Source organism: Oculina patagonica, chromosome 9, assembly GCF_052425735.1.
Source record: "Oculina patagonica isolate OP01 chromosome 9, crgOcupat, whole genome shotgun sequence".
In the NCBI taxonomy this organism is placed as follows: domain Eukaryota; kingdom Metazoa; phylum Cnidaria; class Anthozoa; order Scleractinia; family Oculinidae; genus Oculina; species Oculina patagonica.
In genome coordinates this window covers 18,053,810-18,070,864 of record NC_135766.1, presented here as the reverse complement: position 1 = coordinate 18,070,864, position 17,055 = coordinate 18,053,810, and the positions used below count along the sequence as shown (strand labels likewise).

Here is a 17,055-nt window from a genome sequence, read left to right as displayed (position 1 = left end):
GGCAACAGCTCACAAGTTCGGGTAATGAGATCTGGTTCCCTAAAAGTTTCTACCACTTAAATATTCAGCTAGAAAATCCGAAAAAATTTAACTGTGTTAGTTTTCAGAAATAACCCTTTGAAAGGCCATGAAAGGTACGGGAAAACAGTACAACGGTATCCCAAGACTTTTGACTGAATCTCCTCGTTGGGTGCCCCTGGTAATTATCTGTTATTATTATTTTGACCCTCCTAAAACCCTTTTTTTTCTCTCTCTGCATTACATCGACGATTTCAGTCACTTCCACACTGATGTTTTGGTTCAGGGCTGCATTCGTCGATACATTGCAGAGAGAGAGAACAATAGGATTTTAGGTGGGTCAGTAATTATTTTTAGCCATAAAGATCTTGTTTAACTGTGTTGGCATTTTGGCCGATCATGCATGAAAAATTAATGATGTCTTTTTGGGGGTCAAAAAAGCTTGAGCCACGCCCAACTTGGTCCCCTTTAGGGGTTTAATTCAACTTTTCAGAAAAAAAGAAAACATCCTCGTCTCTTTCATATGAGATATCCCCACCGTCCCCAAAGCTGCACACAGTAAACTCTCTCTAAAACGGACACCGTCGGGACCAGCTACAGCTGTCCGCTTTAAAGAGGTGTTTGTCTTATACAGAGTTAAGTTACAGGGCGGGGACGGGACCAAAACCAGGTGTCCGTCCTAAAGAGGTGTCCGTCTTATAGAGGTGTCCGTTAAGAGAGAGTTGACTGTATACTAATACTCTCATGTTTTGTGAGAAAGACAGCGAATAACTATAATATTAGTTCACTTTGCAGGGTGTTCATTAGGCATCGGAGATCGGAGAATTCTCCTTCTACTACATAGTATTCTCTGGCTAAATTTCAAAGGCCACTACCTATTTTCTTATTAGATGCGGAACCTTTAAAAATCGTTCTCCGGTTGCTTTACACTTTTCCAAAAGCCATTGTTGAAGCTTCTTTGTTGTGAACAAGGTCACAGCACTCACAGGTTGTCATAACTATTTGTTGATATTTCTCCAACTAACTATAAAATTATGATGACTAATTTTTCTAGACTACGAGCAGTCCCTATTTTTTCGCAGAGTCTGTCGAGCATCAAGCGAAAATTGGGGGGAGGAGGTGGGGCACGGCGAGAAGCGAAAAAATGCGTATGTGACAAACCCAACTAAGTGCGGGGGTGTCAATTGACAGTACGTCAAAATACAGATATATTATTGGACACGGCAAATTAGATTTGAAATCAAAGTCAAAAATCACTCGGCCGTGAAAGGTCAAATGCTGTGGCTTTGCGGGTAGTCCCTATTTTTTTCCTTGTCGCCTCGCCCTGCCACCTCCCCCCCCCCGCGCGGAAAATTATTTTTTCGCTTCACGCTCGACGGATTCTGCGAAAAAATGGGGATTGCTCGTAGTCTAAATTTTTCGAAAGTTTTCAACTTCATCCGTATGCTTCTAGCTTCTGATGTACTCTAATCAGACTTCTTCTCATCTCCGGGGGCATGTTCACCGACTCCAACTTGGAGGAAGTCTAATAGAACGAGTGCTGCTTTCATTGGTAGGAACCTAAAAAATAACCCATAAAAATGTGGTCAAAATTATAACCACATGAATAAACACATCGCAAACTCTCTCTCTTCTACAGAAGAGGTGATGAATGGTCCTTCAAAAAGTGCGTGTCTCGCAAAATAATTTTTAGCCAAATTTTAGGGGTCTTGTCGTCTCGAATTTTTCTTTGACGCCTTCTCGGAGTCTCAATTTCCTTTGCAACGCTACAAAGGTCTCACATTAACCATTCAACACCCCTTACAAAAAAAAAATTATGGCCTCTTCTGAGCTGCCTTGGTAAATGATAGGGCGTACTATTAGATCCAATCAGAAACAAGAATTTGGTTATAGTTATGATAAGCATGGAAAGAATTGATTAATGCAAACAGCATGCTATGATAAGAGATCTGGTTACATTGTGTTGAAGAATCTGCCGAAATTTTCAATCAGTTCCAGTGTAACATAAACAGACCAGGTTGCATCATAGGTGAGGGACCCGTGACCTTACCCTATACCAAATCATGTTAAGCTACCTGTAGTTTTACTATTTTATTTACATTTTAGTAAGATTTTTAAACTAATCAATAAGCGTCGTAATGCCAAACCAAATGGTAATTGTGAAGAACACTCCCGCTCGCTCGTCACTGTTGGTCGTCGCCCGCCGCTCGGCCGGTCGCTCTCCCTGTTGGCCGTTGTCGGCCGGCTGCGCTCTCGGCCGACACCTCCGACAGTTTGGCTTGGCGGCCTGTCGGCCGGCGCGCGGCGGTGGCGGTAGGTGTCGGTAGTTCGGTATACGGTAACACTAACTTTTTTTCTTTTTTTCTCGCGACCTGGGAAGGTAAACTCCTGTACCTAAAATAGCTTCTGCGCTGCCAAAATCGACCGAAGATTTACGCAACACAGCTACTCCATTTCTGTCCGCCATATTGGATTGGTTAACTTAGTCTCTTCCCCCTCGGAGGGGTCGCAAAGGATTCTAGGGCGACTTCAGTGAGTGCGTGTGTGGAGAAGTTTTTGCACTGTTTTGGCCTGATTTTTGGATAAAATGCAAATGGGCATTATTTTTGACACTCAAGTGAAAACCGCTCTAAAGCTGCTTAATTATAATAACAATAAAAAAATATGGTGCTATCTATAGTTAGCATAAATTCGACCGTATTTAAAAAATACAAAATTCTCCAACTCACGCATTCAGGATAAAGTTCAGTACAAGACCTTGTGGAATAAGGATAATTGGCTGATCTCTGAGCGTTCCAGCTACTGTCACTTTAGCTACATACTCTGGTTCCAGAACGGGATACAAGGATGGGAACCTACAACACAACATCAGGGTTGTCAGTGGGTTTTTGAGTAGCAGGTTCCATTCAAAAAGTAGGCGGCCACAAAACACTCAGACCTGACCTACTAATATTCAGAGTAGCCGGCGTAGAGTTTGGAATAGCCGGTGAAATGCGCCGGTTGCAGGCTTATTTTGACAACTCTGCAACATTCACAGCCTGCATGTCAATCATTTGCAATAAAAGTGGTGGTGTGGTGTTTGTGTGTGGTGTTTGTGTGTGTGTGTGTGTGTGTGTGTGTGTGTGGGGGGGGGGGGGGGGGGGGGGAGATATACTCCCAAAAATGGAAAATGGAAATGAACTTAAGTCGGTTCTTTAATAAGGTTGCTTACTACAGTTTTTCTGAGTCTCAGTAGAGCATGCTACAATTTTGTTCCTGCCTTATGCTAATATTGCTGGCCCAGACAAAATCAAACAAGCATTTTTTAAACAAACAAGTTACAACACATTAGTTTCAGCACTTGAATAAAGTTAAACATACATATAGTATAACAGTGATAATTTAAAAATGCTATCAAACACGTGTTTAAACATTCATTTCAATGTCGAGTGGCTTTCATGTACACTACATGAAGCACTAGAAATTAGAACACTTTTCGTGACACACAATATGAGAGGTACGATAAGAAACCACTGCGTGTATTTATGTATGTGAAGAAACGAAACTGAACATTTAAGAATCTAAGAATTGAACCTTGAACCTTGCGAACCTAAGAACCTAAGAACGGAACCTTATGAGATAAGAACTGAACACTGCGAACATATGTGTTGTTTTAATTAGAAGCTAGCGTGAAACGAAATACTCTTTATCTTATCGAAAGGGCGCGTTTATTGACAAGCTTATAGTTTTCACATACCAGAATCGAGTTTAAGCCTTGGAGAGAAGAAGTCATTTTTTACGAGTACGGATAGTTTGAAGATTACCTAGAGCCTTGGAACCTTGTAACATCTTATTCAGGAGGATTACAACCAATAAAAACCTTAACATGGTCCATTGACGAGCCGGATTTGGAAATGGCCTCAAAAAAGAAACAGAAGCGGCAAGGGCATCGCCTCTACGCGGGAAAGTTGATGGGCGATGCAGAGAAAATCATCAACGATTTCGATCCTGCGAATGAAAGCAAACTCAAGCAGATTAAGATTTCACTGCGTGATCGATTGGACATCGTCCGAAATCTTGACGAGGCTGTATTAGATGCCTTAGAGAAGGACGAGGAAATAGAGGAAGAAATAAACGACGCGGGTAGGTTCAGCGAGAGAGTTTTAGAACTTATCGTGAAGATCGAAACCGTGTTGTCGCTCCATGAAAGTAAAAGTGGAACACACACCCAAAGTTCAACGATGGGAAGCGCTGGCGGCGCAAACAAGCACGCTAAACTGCCCCGCCTGAGTCTCAAATATTTCTCTGGAGAGCCAAGCCAGTGGTTAACGTTTTGGGACAGTTTTAGGAGCGCCGTGCACGAAAATCCAGAATTGCACAACATCGATAAGTTCAATTACTTGAAAAGCCTTCTAAAAGGATCTGCCGCAGCGACAATCGCCGGTCTACCTTTAACAGACGACAACTACAAATCAGCGATCGAGCTTCTAACAAATCGGTTTGGAAACAAACAAGTTATCATTAGTAGTCACATGGATGCACTGCTAAAACTGCCCTCCTTAGGATCCACCGCAGATGTTCGAAAGTTAAGGCAGACTTATGACGAAATCGAAGCGCACGTAAGAGGCCTTCAAGCGTTAAAAGTGCCCACCGAATCTTATGGAAGTTTTTTTGGTTCCAGTGCTGATGACGAAAATTCCCGAAGATATTCGCCTGTTAGTTGGTCGTGAAATGAAAGACGGGGAATGGAACCTTAGTGCAATCTTACAAATTCTACGCAGTGAAATTGAAAACAGGGAACGGTGTGGCGGAGTTCAAGCCCTCACCCCAAAGGAAGAATTTTACAGTCCAGAAAATCGAAGGAATGCGAAACCGCCGAAGTCAGACCTTCCAAGCGCAGCAGCCTTATTCGCAGAAAAACAGCCGGCAAGTACACCAACTTGTACATTTTGTAAACAGGGACATCCCACAGCAAGTTGTCACGTCGTGACAAACCGAGCTGCAAGGAGAGAATGCCTGAAGAAACAAGGCCGATGCTTTATTTGCCTCAGAAAGGGCCACCTTGCCAAAGATTGCCCATCGAAAATTACATGTTTCAAGTGCTCTGCAAGGCATCACGTAAGCCTTTGCGAAAGAGAAACCCAAACAAACGGAAATGCCATAGCTTCCACGCGAGATGAAGCACCTCAAAACACCGGATCTTATCAGCTATTGCAAACAAGCACATTCCACGTGGGGTCACACGATTCAATCTTGCTTCAAACTGCCCAAGCGTTAATTGGAAATAGAGAAACAAATGGGGATGGAATGAGAGCCAGAGTGATTTTCGATTCTGGGAGCCAGAAGAGCTACATTACTCAGCGCGCACGTGACCAACTAAATCTGCCGACAATTAGCACAGATTCGCTCCTGATAAAAACGTTTGGAACTGACGTCACTGGCCATTCAACTGAGTACGATAAGGTTAGAGTGGTCATTAAAAACGTCAACAAGTGGTCATCGCAAGAAATCGAAGCCTTTGTTGTGCCTACTATTTGTGCGCCGATCGGAAATCAAGAGATTAACACCGCTAAAATTCACTTCAAACATCTCGCAGAAATTGAACTGGCCGACTGTAACCATGGAAATGAAGATCTACCTATTGACATCTTAATTGGAGCCGATTTCATGTGGTCGTTTTTCACTGGAGGGACGAGACGGGGGGAGAACGGCCAAGGACCGGTGGCAAGCTGTACCACCCTTGGATGGGTACTATCGGGCCCAGTTCCCAGCGAGAAGAAAAGCATGCAGCTTTCAAGCGCCAATCTCGTTTCTGCACACCTGCTGAAGATTTCCTGTCAACCCAAAGAAGAATGTTCCACTGACGCACTTCTCCATCGATTATGGGACCTGGATTCGATTGGCATTAGAGATAAGGCGACGGTTCATGAGACGTTTCTGGAAAACATTTCTTTTGAAAGCGGCCGATATTGCGTGAAACTTCCCTTGAAAGAAAACAGAGATCTGCTACCAGATAACTACGATTTGAGCCTTGCAAGGTTGAACTCTGTGGTGCGACGTTTAAGAAAGGAGCCATCTGTCATGAAGGAGTACGACCGCACCTTCCGAGATCAACTGCAGAGTGGAATTATTGAACGTGTAGAAGAAACAGAAGAACAGTCGTTGGGTCACACGCACTATTTGCCCCATCAAGCTGTCATTAGAAGCGACGCCTTAACGACGAAACTGAGGGTGGTGTTCGACGCAAGTGCTAAAGTAAAACCAGACTGCCCTTCACTGAACGACTGCACTTTCACGGGTCCGCCGCTGACGCCGAGCATTGCAGATATCTTGATGCGTTTCCGAGCTCACAAAGTGGGATTAGTCGCCGATATCGAGAAAGCATTTCTTAACATCGCAGTAGATGAACAACAAAGAGATCTGATGCGATTCCTATGGATTGATGACGTCAGAAAGGACGACCCAAACATCGAGATCTATCGTTTCTGCCGAGTTATCTTCGGTATGAACTGCTCTCCGTTCCTCTTGAACGCGACGCTGCGACACCACGTTACTGAATACTATGAAAGTGACCCAGCCTTAGCTGAGTACATCCTATCAGGCCTGTACGTGGATGATTTGACAACTGGCGGTGAAGATGACAAGGAAACATACTCCCTTTACAAGACGACTAATTCTTGCTTCGCAGCCGGGCGGTTCAACCTACGTAAATGGGCATCAAACCGAAAATCAGTCATAGAGAAGATCTCAAGTGACCGAATGGGAAAGCAGCATCATGGGGAACCAGAATGCCCTCAAGACGAAGAACAGTCTTACGCAAAGATCACCGTTGGTGGGCTTGAAGAAATCGATCCCACAAAGGAACACAAGGTCCTCGGAACTAATTGGAACCTGGGAGAAGACACCATTATTATGAAGCTGAATAAGATCGGCGAATTCGCCAAGAACCTGGAACCTACGAAGCGAAACGTTCTTCGAATTGCAGCCAAACTTTTTGATCCCCTTGGACTGATCTCACCAGTGATGGTGGTGCTAAGGATGCTGTTGCAAGAACTTTGCTTAAACAAGTGTGAATGGGATGGCCTTATCCCTCAAACTGGAAAGAACCGTCTACAAAAGTGGCTGACTGACCTGGAAAAGGTTGGTGAAATGAGCGTGAACCGTTATTACTTTCCGGGAGAAGAAAAGAAGGTGAAATCAGCAACTCTACATGGTTTTGGAGATGCATCGAAGGGAGCGTACTGCGCAGTTGTCTATCTGTGCATTGAAACTGAAGATGGCTACAGAACAAGCCTCGTAGCATCCAAGAGCAGAGTAACACCATCTTCGCCTATGAGTATACCTAGACTCGAGCTGCTTGCCGCGCTAATCCTAGCACGTTTAATCTCTTCAGTACAAGAAGCCTTGGAAAAGCTGTTGAGCATAAAGGAAGTCTTCTGCTGGACTGACAGCATCACAGTGTTCTACTGGATCCAGTCTAACAAGGAATTCAAGCAGTTCGTACAGAACAGAATAGAGGAAATCCACAAGTTGACTGATGTGAAGAGCTGGCGCCACTGTCCCGGAATTGAGAATCCTGCTGATGTTGGCTCTAGAGGGTGTCTCGCCTCTGAGCTCGTAGATGATAGCCTGTGGTGGGAAGGTCCCGTTTGGTTAAAGGGCTCACCGAAGAACTACCCCAACTCTGAAGTTTCAAAGGAAGAAGATCTGACAGAAGAAGGCAGGAAAGAATTCAAAGCCAAGGAACGAGACCCAGAGAACGTGACCATCATGATTAGCCAGACAGGAGAGCCTGACAAGCCCGTAAATCTGAGTGAAGCCATCGACTGTGAACGATTCAGCGATAGCACGAAGTTATTCCGAGTAACAGCTCTTAGCCTGAAGTTTATTAGAAATCTGAAGTCGGCAAAGAACGGGAAAAGAGGATCATCAAGTAAACAGATCACCCTGACAGCTGAAGAAATCAGTGAGGCAAAAACGCTTTGGATCCTTGAAGTTCAGAAGACCTTAGAGAGAGAGAAGAACTTTGCAAATTTGAAACAACAACTCGGCCTGTTCAAGGATGAAGACGGAATTCTAAAGTGCAAAGGCAGACTTGGAAACGCCCCATTGAATGTCACCACGCGTTACCCCGTCCTGTTGCCAAGACGACATCACCTGACAAGACTTATCGTCGAGGCCTGTCATAGGAAGACTTATCATGGAGGAGTGAAAGAAACTCTGGTGGAAGTAAGGAGCAACTTCTGGATTCCCAAGGGAAGACAATACGTTAAAATGGTTCTACACCAATGTGTAGTCTGTAAGAAGAAAGAAGGATTGGCCTATAGTCCCCCGCCGACTGCGGACCTGCCAGAATCAAGGGTCTCAGGAGCTCCGGCGTTTAGCCATGTTGGAATTGATTTCGCCGGCCCTGTTTACATTAAAGGCACCAGTGGAATGAAAAAGTCGTACATCTGCCTGTTTACATGCGCAACATCGAGAGCCGTACACCTAGAACTAACACCAGATCTGTCGACACAAGCATTTATCAGAAGCCTAAAGCGGTTTACCGGCCGATGTGGGACACCAGTATCCATAACGACTGATAATGCGAAGACCTTCAAGCGAGCCAACAAGGAGTTGGCGCGGCTGCTTAAAAACAAGAGAACCCAAGATTTCGCCGCTAACCAGGGAATCACTTGGAAGTTTATCCTAGAGAAAGCTCCATGGTGGGGTGGTTACTATGAGCGCATGGTACAACTGGTGAAAAGAAGCCTTCGAAAGGTTCTTGGAAAGGCGCAGCTTTCCTACGAAGAACTGGAAACAGTCCTGATAGAAGTGGAGGGGGTACTAAATTCACGTCCCCTCACATATGTATACTCAGATACCACAGAAGAACCCCTAACGCCATCACATCTAATCATTGGAAGACGACTTTCGACATTGCCAGATACCACTGAGTTAAGCGATGACGATGAAGAGACCGCCTCGAAGCTGGAAAAGAGAGCGCGATACCTCAACAGACTGCTAGAACACTTCTGGAAACGATGGTCAAACGAGTACCTTGTAGGACTGAGAGAGTTTCATCATTGTGGAACCAAAGGAGCTCAGAACAAGGAAGCAAAGGTTGGAGACGTTGTTCTGATCCACGATGAGAACCAAGCGAGAAGTAAGTGGAGATTGGGAGAGATCACCGAGCTGATCGAAAGCAGAGATGGTTACAAACGTGGGGCTGTGTTACGAGTCGTAACCAAGAAAGGAAAGCCTTCAAAGTTGCAGAGACCAGTGCAGAAGCTCTTCCCACTGGAAGTTAATACCGGAAACCTGCCTGAGAACGAACAAACTAAAATTGTTCAGCAACCCGACCAACCTGTTGAGCGATCCAGACCACCGAGACGAGCAGCAGCAGCTAATGCAGACAGAATCAGGAGACTCATTGACCAACAATGAGCTGTTGGTCAAGGGGGGAGTGTGAAGAAACGAAACTGAACATTTAAGAATCTAAGAATTGAACCTTGAACCTTGCGAACCTAAGAACCTAAGAACGGAACCTTATGAGATAAGAACTGAACACTGCGAACATATGTGTTGTTTTAATTAGAAGCTAGCGTGAAACGAAATACTCTTTATCTTATCGAAAGGGCGCGTTTATTGACAAGCTTATAGTTTTCACATACCAGAATCGAGTTTAAGCCTTGGAGAGAAGAAGTCATTTTTTACGAGTACGGATAGTTTGAAGATTACCTAGAGCCTTGGAACCTTGTAACATCTTATTCAGGAGGATTACAACCAATAAAAACCTTAACAATGTAGGTGCACATAGATATTTTCTGGAACCACACACTGCTGATGTCATATCAGAGCTCTTACCGAGCCTTTGGATGCCACACAAGTCCAGTGTTTGTCGTGTATGGCTGAACACAAGTCACTTTAATCCCAGTTTTTCCCATGTCGTAGAGCTCCAATGCTAAAGAGTGACTGAACCCAGTAGCACCAAATTTAGATGCACAGTAGTCAGTAAGGTTGGATGAACCAAAACTGCCTGCAATGGATGTTATGTTGACAATGTGACCTTTGTCTTTCTCCAGCATGTTTGGAAGAAATGACCTTACAGTCTGTGATGCAATAAAAATTAAAAAAAGACTAAATCAATATTTTTAATAAATTTTACACACTTTTTTTAATAGATCAAGCTGTCAATTTAAAGCTTGGCCCTATTTTCTTAAAACAATCATTATGTTAAAAACTATTTAAAATACTACCCAGTCTGGTGTATTGTGTGACTGGATGACTGACAACACTTGTCAATCAAAACTGACTGACACAAGTGAAAAGTAATTCTGAGGGGGGTGAATAGGTTCGTGGATCGATGGATTTGCAGATTCGAAAATAAAGTGGATTGCAGATTAGCTGAGAATTTTGGCCCAGATTCCGCTCTCTTCAGGAAGTTCAGATCATGGATACTAAATGAAGTTCGGATCACTTTGGTCCATGTTTGAGAGCATGTTGGAGGAATTGTCACAAAAACAAGCACTGAAACGAAACTTCTTAAAAAAATTAGCACAAAAACCAATAATATTATCTACATCCCTTGCAGTGAAACTAATATACCACACAAAGTTTTCAAGAAATGTGGATTCAGATTTGAACAAAAATATAGTGGCAGATTTATGGATTTGGCCGAAAAATAGTATGGGTCGGTGGATTTGCATACTCCTATTCACCCCTCTTAATTCTGCATTATATAACATCGGGCCTCCTTATACAAAAAAAACCAAACCAAAGACATTTATACCCCTTAACAGTACATGTATGTACATGCATAAGCAGACCTAAAAAGCGAAAATTGGATACTAGGCCATCAATTTTGTGATAAGACAGTATACAGTCAAGTACTTTTTGTTGCCTCCAAAAAAATAGTGGGCAAAAAAGCTCTGCCAATTCAATCACAAAACCATCTTAAACAACCCAAAATTAAATCGACCACTTTCCCTCATATCTGGGAGAGTGGATAACTTGTCGAGGAGACCTAGAGATTTGGTCTGTATACAGGAGACTCTCAGAATATCCAGAAGAGTTGGCATATGTATTATGTAAGACTCACCCAAAAGTGTGCCAAAGTGTTGATTCTCATAGTTCTTTCAATCTCAACATCTTTTAAATTCATCAATTTCTTCCCACTCAAGATTCCAGCATTGTTTACCAATATGTCCACCTCACCAACTTCACGCTGCACCTTTGCAGCAACTCGATAGACATCCTCCCTGCTACTGCAGTCACAAACAAAGGCATGAGCCACTTTACCAAGGGCACGAACTTGAGCAGCTGTCTCTTCATTTGAATCTGTGTATAGGAAGAAAGGGAAGTTAAATGTATTATTCCACTCCACTTTGCAGAGTAGAATCAACACACACAAAAAAATAAATTAATACAGTTCGTAAACTTCATTCACTTGTCATTCTTGCCAAAATTATTCATTTGTTACCGTAAAGTTCCGTGTATAAGCCGCACCTTTTTCCTCTAAATTCAAGTCAAAAATCGGGGGTGCGGCTTATCTACGGAAACATCTCTGGTTGTAGTTCTCAAAGGCCTAATTAATATTCATAAAAAAACTTCTCAAGACGTCATGAAAACTTTGTTGTTGTTCACTACCTTTTAGTTCCTCTGCAAAGCTGTTTGCAGTGAAGCGTGCCAGTCACTTCGAATCATGTCTTTCCGCCGCGTGCGAGAAGGCACCAAGATAAACGCAAATACTCACAAGGCAAATTGCTGACCGCTTCGGTTTTTTATTGACCTTCACAGCAAATACATCTGCTGGATTAACAAACCCTTATTCTGCATGAAGTTTTAATCCTGTTGCGGGTAGCAGTTTCCAAGAATCTTGAAATAAAAACGTGGTTTCTTCCGAAGTAAATGCCGCCATGTTTGTTTTTAATGCCCAGACTCCTCTCTACAATTTAGAGCTTGGCTACTAAGCATTCATCATTCGCGAACGATTCGAACGAATTACAAGTGTTTCAGGAGTGTTTAAAAGTGATAATCTCGAAAAAATGATATCAAGAGAGCATCCAAGTTTAAGATATTGTGAACTCAAACTAAAAAGGAGGTATGACAAGTGAAATTTAGCTTTCGTAAGTCTTAATTTATATTAAACATTGCAACAACCACCGTGTCAGTGTCTCGAAACTGTGCTTGTTTGCCCTTGATTGTTTACCAATAGAACTTCACTTGAACTTCAAACTTTATGGTCTGTATATTTTTTTCCAAAATTTGAGCTTCCAAATCGGGGGTGCGGCTTATCTACGGGTGCGGCTTATACACGGAACTTTACGGTATTTGGTTCCAGGTTTGGGTGAGTGAATTTTGAGTTTTCTAGTACAGGGTTTGACCAGGAAAATTTTAAGTTTTCTGCTCATCGGGTACCTATTTATTCACTTTTGGCCTTATACTTAATGCCAGATGTCCAGACATTAATTTTACACTCCTGAAGCAAGTCAGAAGCATACTCTGGTTTGAAGAAATTATTGTGATTGATACATATGTTGTAGTTTAAAATAAATTTTTGGTCAAAATGATTTTAAACTAGTTTGATTTGTATTTCTCTTTGCTCCATATTAATTAAGTAAAGCTTGTGAAAAGATTTTCAATATAAAAATAAGCGAAAATAATATACCACGTTTCAATTTCAATTCTTTTTTTAGCGAGCTCACTAAATTTACCTAAGATTATAATAGACTTCTGTTTATAGTCTTTGTAAACTCCTTACGTGAAATTTGGATCTATAGAACTGTAAATGTTACTTTGTTATTTTTATACATTTTATACGGCATGATTTATTCCCAAAAAGTGGGACTTTCCGAAAATTGTGTACAACTTGATACAATTTTAAAAGAACACAACTCGGCGAAAGTACTTGCATCAGCGAAAAACCACTGTGTTATGGTCCATTCAAAAGCAATGTTTTCAAAGAATCGGCGAAGAAGAGGCACCAAGAATTGCTCCGAGGAAAAATATAAACATCAATGCATTCACCGTTTTATCTCGAAATGAAAAAATTAGCGAAGGTAGAAAACGCGAATTTTCATTTTCAACCAATATTTGGGTTTTACAAAATATTACATAACTATTACTCCAACACTTTTTATAATTCCCAAAAGTAAGGTTTCAATACAATTGTAAAGATCTCATCTTTACAACAAAAAGAAAACTAAGCGAAAATAATATACGGCGTTTCTTGAAACATCGTCGATGTCATTACAAGTATATTTATATGCAAGAACTGACACCAAACATTTCACTTGACAATGACATCTGATGATGTCGAAACGTTGTATATAACTTTCGCTAATTTTTATATTGAAAATCCAGATTTATTGCCATAATACAAAGTAAACTACCGGTAGTTTTAAATCACTTTGACCTGAAAATCATTTCAAACTACAACACATACATCTCAAATTATATATTCCTCAAAGTTTGCTTTGTGGCGAGATATTATATATGGTCCTGTAGGACACGCAACTTGTCCCCTGAAATGAAACATTTCTCTGTCTTTCTGGCATGTTACAACAGCCTCAAAACTGGAGCAGCGTCAAATGATAATCGTTAGAAATCTAAGTGGGTGATAATTATAATTAAACGTATTTAGCAACAAGCAACTGTTAAAAAAAAATGAAGAAAACCCTAAGGCTAACACTGTACGGAAATAATTGTATTTGTTGGTCAACCTTAATAAGTGTTGCACTTTGTTAGTATTGTAAGTAACGTGTATTGTATGTAAGTAGTCTCTTTAATTAATTAATTAGTTAAGTAATACAATGTAACTTAATGTAGTGTAAGTAATGTAAGTAATTGTATTGTAAGTAATTATCCAGTAAGTGATGTAGGTAATTGTCCCGTAAGCAATGTAAGTAAGTGAACTGTAAGTTGTTTTTTTTTCTGTGTTTTGCAATTAAAAAAAAAAAAAAAAAAAGTTTGCTTTGTTGTTTATGTATAACATAATTTACTCAATGAGTCCACACTCTGTAAAAGTAGTGATCAAGGTTTTTAGATTGACTTGATCAAAGGCTAGCCTTCGGTTTTTAGAAGGAAAGTTGGTTAAGCTACATGTATAATAGTTTTATCTTCAATGGATCCTGGTCCCCTCAATTTCGTATTTTGACTTGCCCTGTGGACATGTCAAAAGACATATATTGAGTGTACAGCATTCATGAGTTATAAAATTAAGTATAAACTGATAATAAACTTTAAGTTAATTCTGGCATCTTTCTAGAAATATGTATATTATTCGCTCAAATAGAGGTTTTTTCTTTTCAGTTTGACCCCACCACCTCTTTTAAAATCTTTGGCTTTTAAGCAACCTCCCCCCCCCTTCCCCGAATATCCAACCACCATCCCTGGAATGGGTATGATTATTTTCTGGAACCACAAAAAACATAAAATAATATGCTTGAGATGGGTGCATATTTATTTTATACAATGTATTGCTCTAGAATGTGTGGTTCCAGAAAATATCCATACCCCCCACGGAAGGGATTTGTCCTATGACCCCCCCCCCCCATCCCTACCGGAAATTCCAATTAAGCTTTATACATTGCTTTAAATTTTTGGGTCTTTAGGACCCCCCTCCTCCCTGGAATTTCCAATCCCTTCTGTGGGGGGAGTATGGATATTTTCTGGAACCAAACAATAGCAAAAAATGTAGGGACAATCTTGTTTCAGAGCAGCAACGGCCAACAGAAACTACATGTAGCACTGTAAGGGTGTGTATTTGCGACAGCGACAGGTAGGTTGGAGATGAGCGAAAAAGCCACATCAGAAACCCACTTGGAAGGCCTCATTGCTGACACTAAGAAGTGCTTGTTTAGCTATTGTTCTGGTGTGATGGAATTCATAATTTCAGACTACACAACTTGTAAGGTTTTCGTTTTTACCATGAAGTTTTTTTTAATTACCTTTGTTAATGTCCCACAAGACAAGCTTAGCACCATGAGCAGCAAATTCAAGAGCCAACAGTCTACCAATCCCACCACCAGCACCTTGAAGGTTAACAAACAATAACATTATATATTAATTATTTTATTACATGACTTTAAAGTAGTGGAGGGGGACGGGGAGGTGGGAGCCCAGGAAAAAAGGGGCAGGAAGTGAGAGAAGGGAGGGTGGGAAGTGGGAATCCTAAGGTGGCAGGGACCAGGAGAAAATGAGAAAACTTTGGCAACATTTTGTTATAGGGGTGTCAAATGGTAAATGCAAGACTTTGCGAGACGGCGAGACTGATATCTTTTCTGCTAGCACGAGACCTTTTTAGCCTTGCAAAAGAAATCAAGACTCCGAGAAGATGTCAAAGAAAAATTCGAGGTGACGAGACCCTGAAATTTGGCTAAAATTTTGCAAAACACACATTGTGACCCCATTCTAGTCACCCTATAAAAAATTCTTGAAAAGGCGACCCCATTTTAGTCAGTGCAGTCGTGAAAATGCGATCCCATCCAGTGGCACATCCCCATTAGCCCATTTATAGGAAGTGCCCCACCCCTCCCCCCAGGACCATTCACCACCCCTTGTTATGTTTGGCAATGGCTACTGGCTCAGTTGTACATGGAAGCAAAGTCTCCTTTGGGGGCGTAGGTGAAAACATGTATTTTGAGAGAGTACACGGAAGAGAGTGCACAGAGACAGTATTTTAGGAAAGAGCAGTTAATTGTTGCATATGCACAGTTTTGCCTTAAACTGCAATAAAGAGCTACTTTGTGCCAAGTTTGATCAGTTATCACTGGGGTATTGTTTTGATGTCATTAATTAATTACTCGACTTTGACCCGGGAGGAGGTTGGGACATTCAATATATTTTCCTACGCTCGCAACGATCAGCTACGTATATACAGCTCAATATAAACAGGGGCGGATACAGGGGGGTGGATAAGGTGGATATCCACCCCCCATTTTTCAGTAAAAAAAAATTCCAAAAGTCACTTATTTGAAATAGAAAATAAATAAAGAAAGAAAAATTAGCTCTCGCTCATGTCTGGTTGTTGTTACGCCACGTTTCGCCGGCTGCCGCCACTTAGGGTTAGGGTTAGGGTAATAGGGTTAGGGTTAGGCCCTAATGGTCTGCCATCCACCCCCCCCCCCCCCCATCCCTTTTTGAAATCCTGGATCCGCCCCTGATAAATTCACAGTCTTACACTTCCTTGTCTTAATTGCCATTTGTTTTTTTAAATTGCAGATGTTCTACAGAAATTAAGGATTAATTCAGGGCAAAAACGGCAGCAGCGCTTTTGGAAATGATCTATCGTGGTTGTGTGCTTCGGTTTTAAACCGCTCGCACTATAGCTATACTAATACATGTAAATCCTTCTCTTGATTTGTTACATGCATTTCTAAAGGTAAAGACAAGCTACAGCTAGGGGTAACTTACAAATAAGTTATGAGCAAAAGCCATTCAGTTGTTTCGTGACTGCTCACATTGCCTCTCGGCAGGAGCTTGCTGCAGGGAAAACAAGCTAGCACTCGCTTTACCTGTGATCAACACGGTCTGTCCTTCGATGTCCTTCTTAGGTGGAGGAACAATTGCTCGAAACACTGCTTCTATCCAGCACAAGTTCATCTTAAACAGCACCACAAAAATTTCGAAAATCAGCCACATTATTGAACCGCAGAGTAGAAAGAAACGCAATCTCAAACAAGCTTTGATATAAACACCCGGCCGGCTGAACACCAAACTCACTGCACCATGTCACGTGAACTTTCCCAGGCACGAAGGCGCTAAGGTTTGCGGGGAAGGAGGGTGGGGAGAGGGAACGAGGAGGGGTGTGAGCTATTGCCGAGAGTGATCTTTTTTAATTTTCTTTTTTCCCTACTTTACTCCTCCCCCTCCCCCCTTTGGAAAACTCTGCACCACAACATCCGTTGAAATAATAAAAATGTTTGGGACTGTTCGCAATTTTTCCAAGAAAACTAGATCAAGACATTTATCCTTCCCACCCTCCCCCGCTAATGTAAGTAATCAAGCATGCGTATTGTTTTGGGGGTGTGGAAGTTGGGAAATGATCAGTAGTCTTTGTTTTGCGTTTTTTGG

General features: G+C 41.8%; 1 protein-coding gene across 1 annotated transcript; it reads right to left on the bottom strand.

Annotated features, from left to right (window-relative positions):
• Nucleotides 1-471: 471 nt before the first annotated feature.
• On the bottom strand, nt 472-16,704 carry LOC144666401 (epidermal retinol dehydrogenase 2-like). The gene is made up of 6 exons (XM_078527832.1): nt 16,497-16,704; nt 14,931-15,014; nt 11,081-11,319; nt 9,847-10,091; nt 2,748-2,873; nt 472-1,578 (listed from the first exon to the last, which is right to left on the bottom strand). The coding sequence occupies exons 1-6, from the start codon at nt 16,621-16,623 to the stop codon at nt 1,485-1,487; spliced, it is 915 nt and encodes a 304-aa protein (XP_078383958.1). The 5' UTR covers nt 16,624-16,704; the 3' UTR covers nt 472-1,484.
• Nucleotides 16,705-17,055: the final 351 nt, after the last annotated feature.

Coding starts and splice junctions, on each gene's coding strand:
- LOC144666401 (XM_078527832.1), bottom strand. CDS start 16,623: ATGTGGCTGATTTTCGAAATTTTTGTGGTGCTGTTTAAGATGAACTTG. Junction 15,015..16,496: donor ACAGACCGTGTTGATCACAG/GTAAAGCGAGTG, acceptor TTAACCTTCAAG/GTGCTGGTGGTGGGATTGGT. Junction 11,320..14,930: donor CTTGTGGGACATTAACAAAG/GTAATTAAAAAA, acceptor TCCTATACACAG/ATTCAAATGAAGAGACAGCT.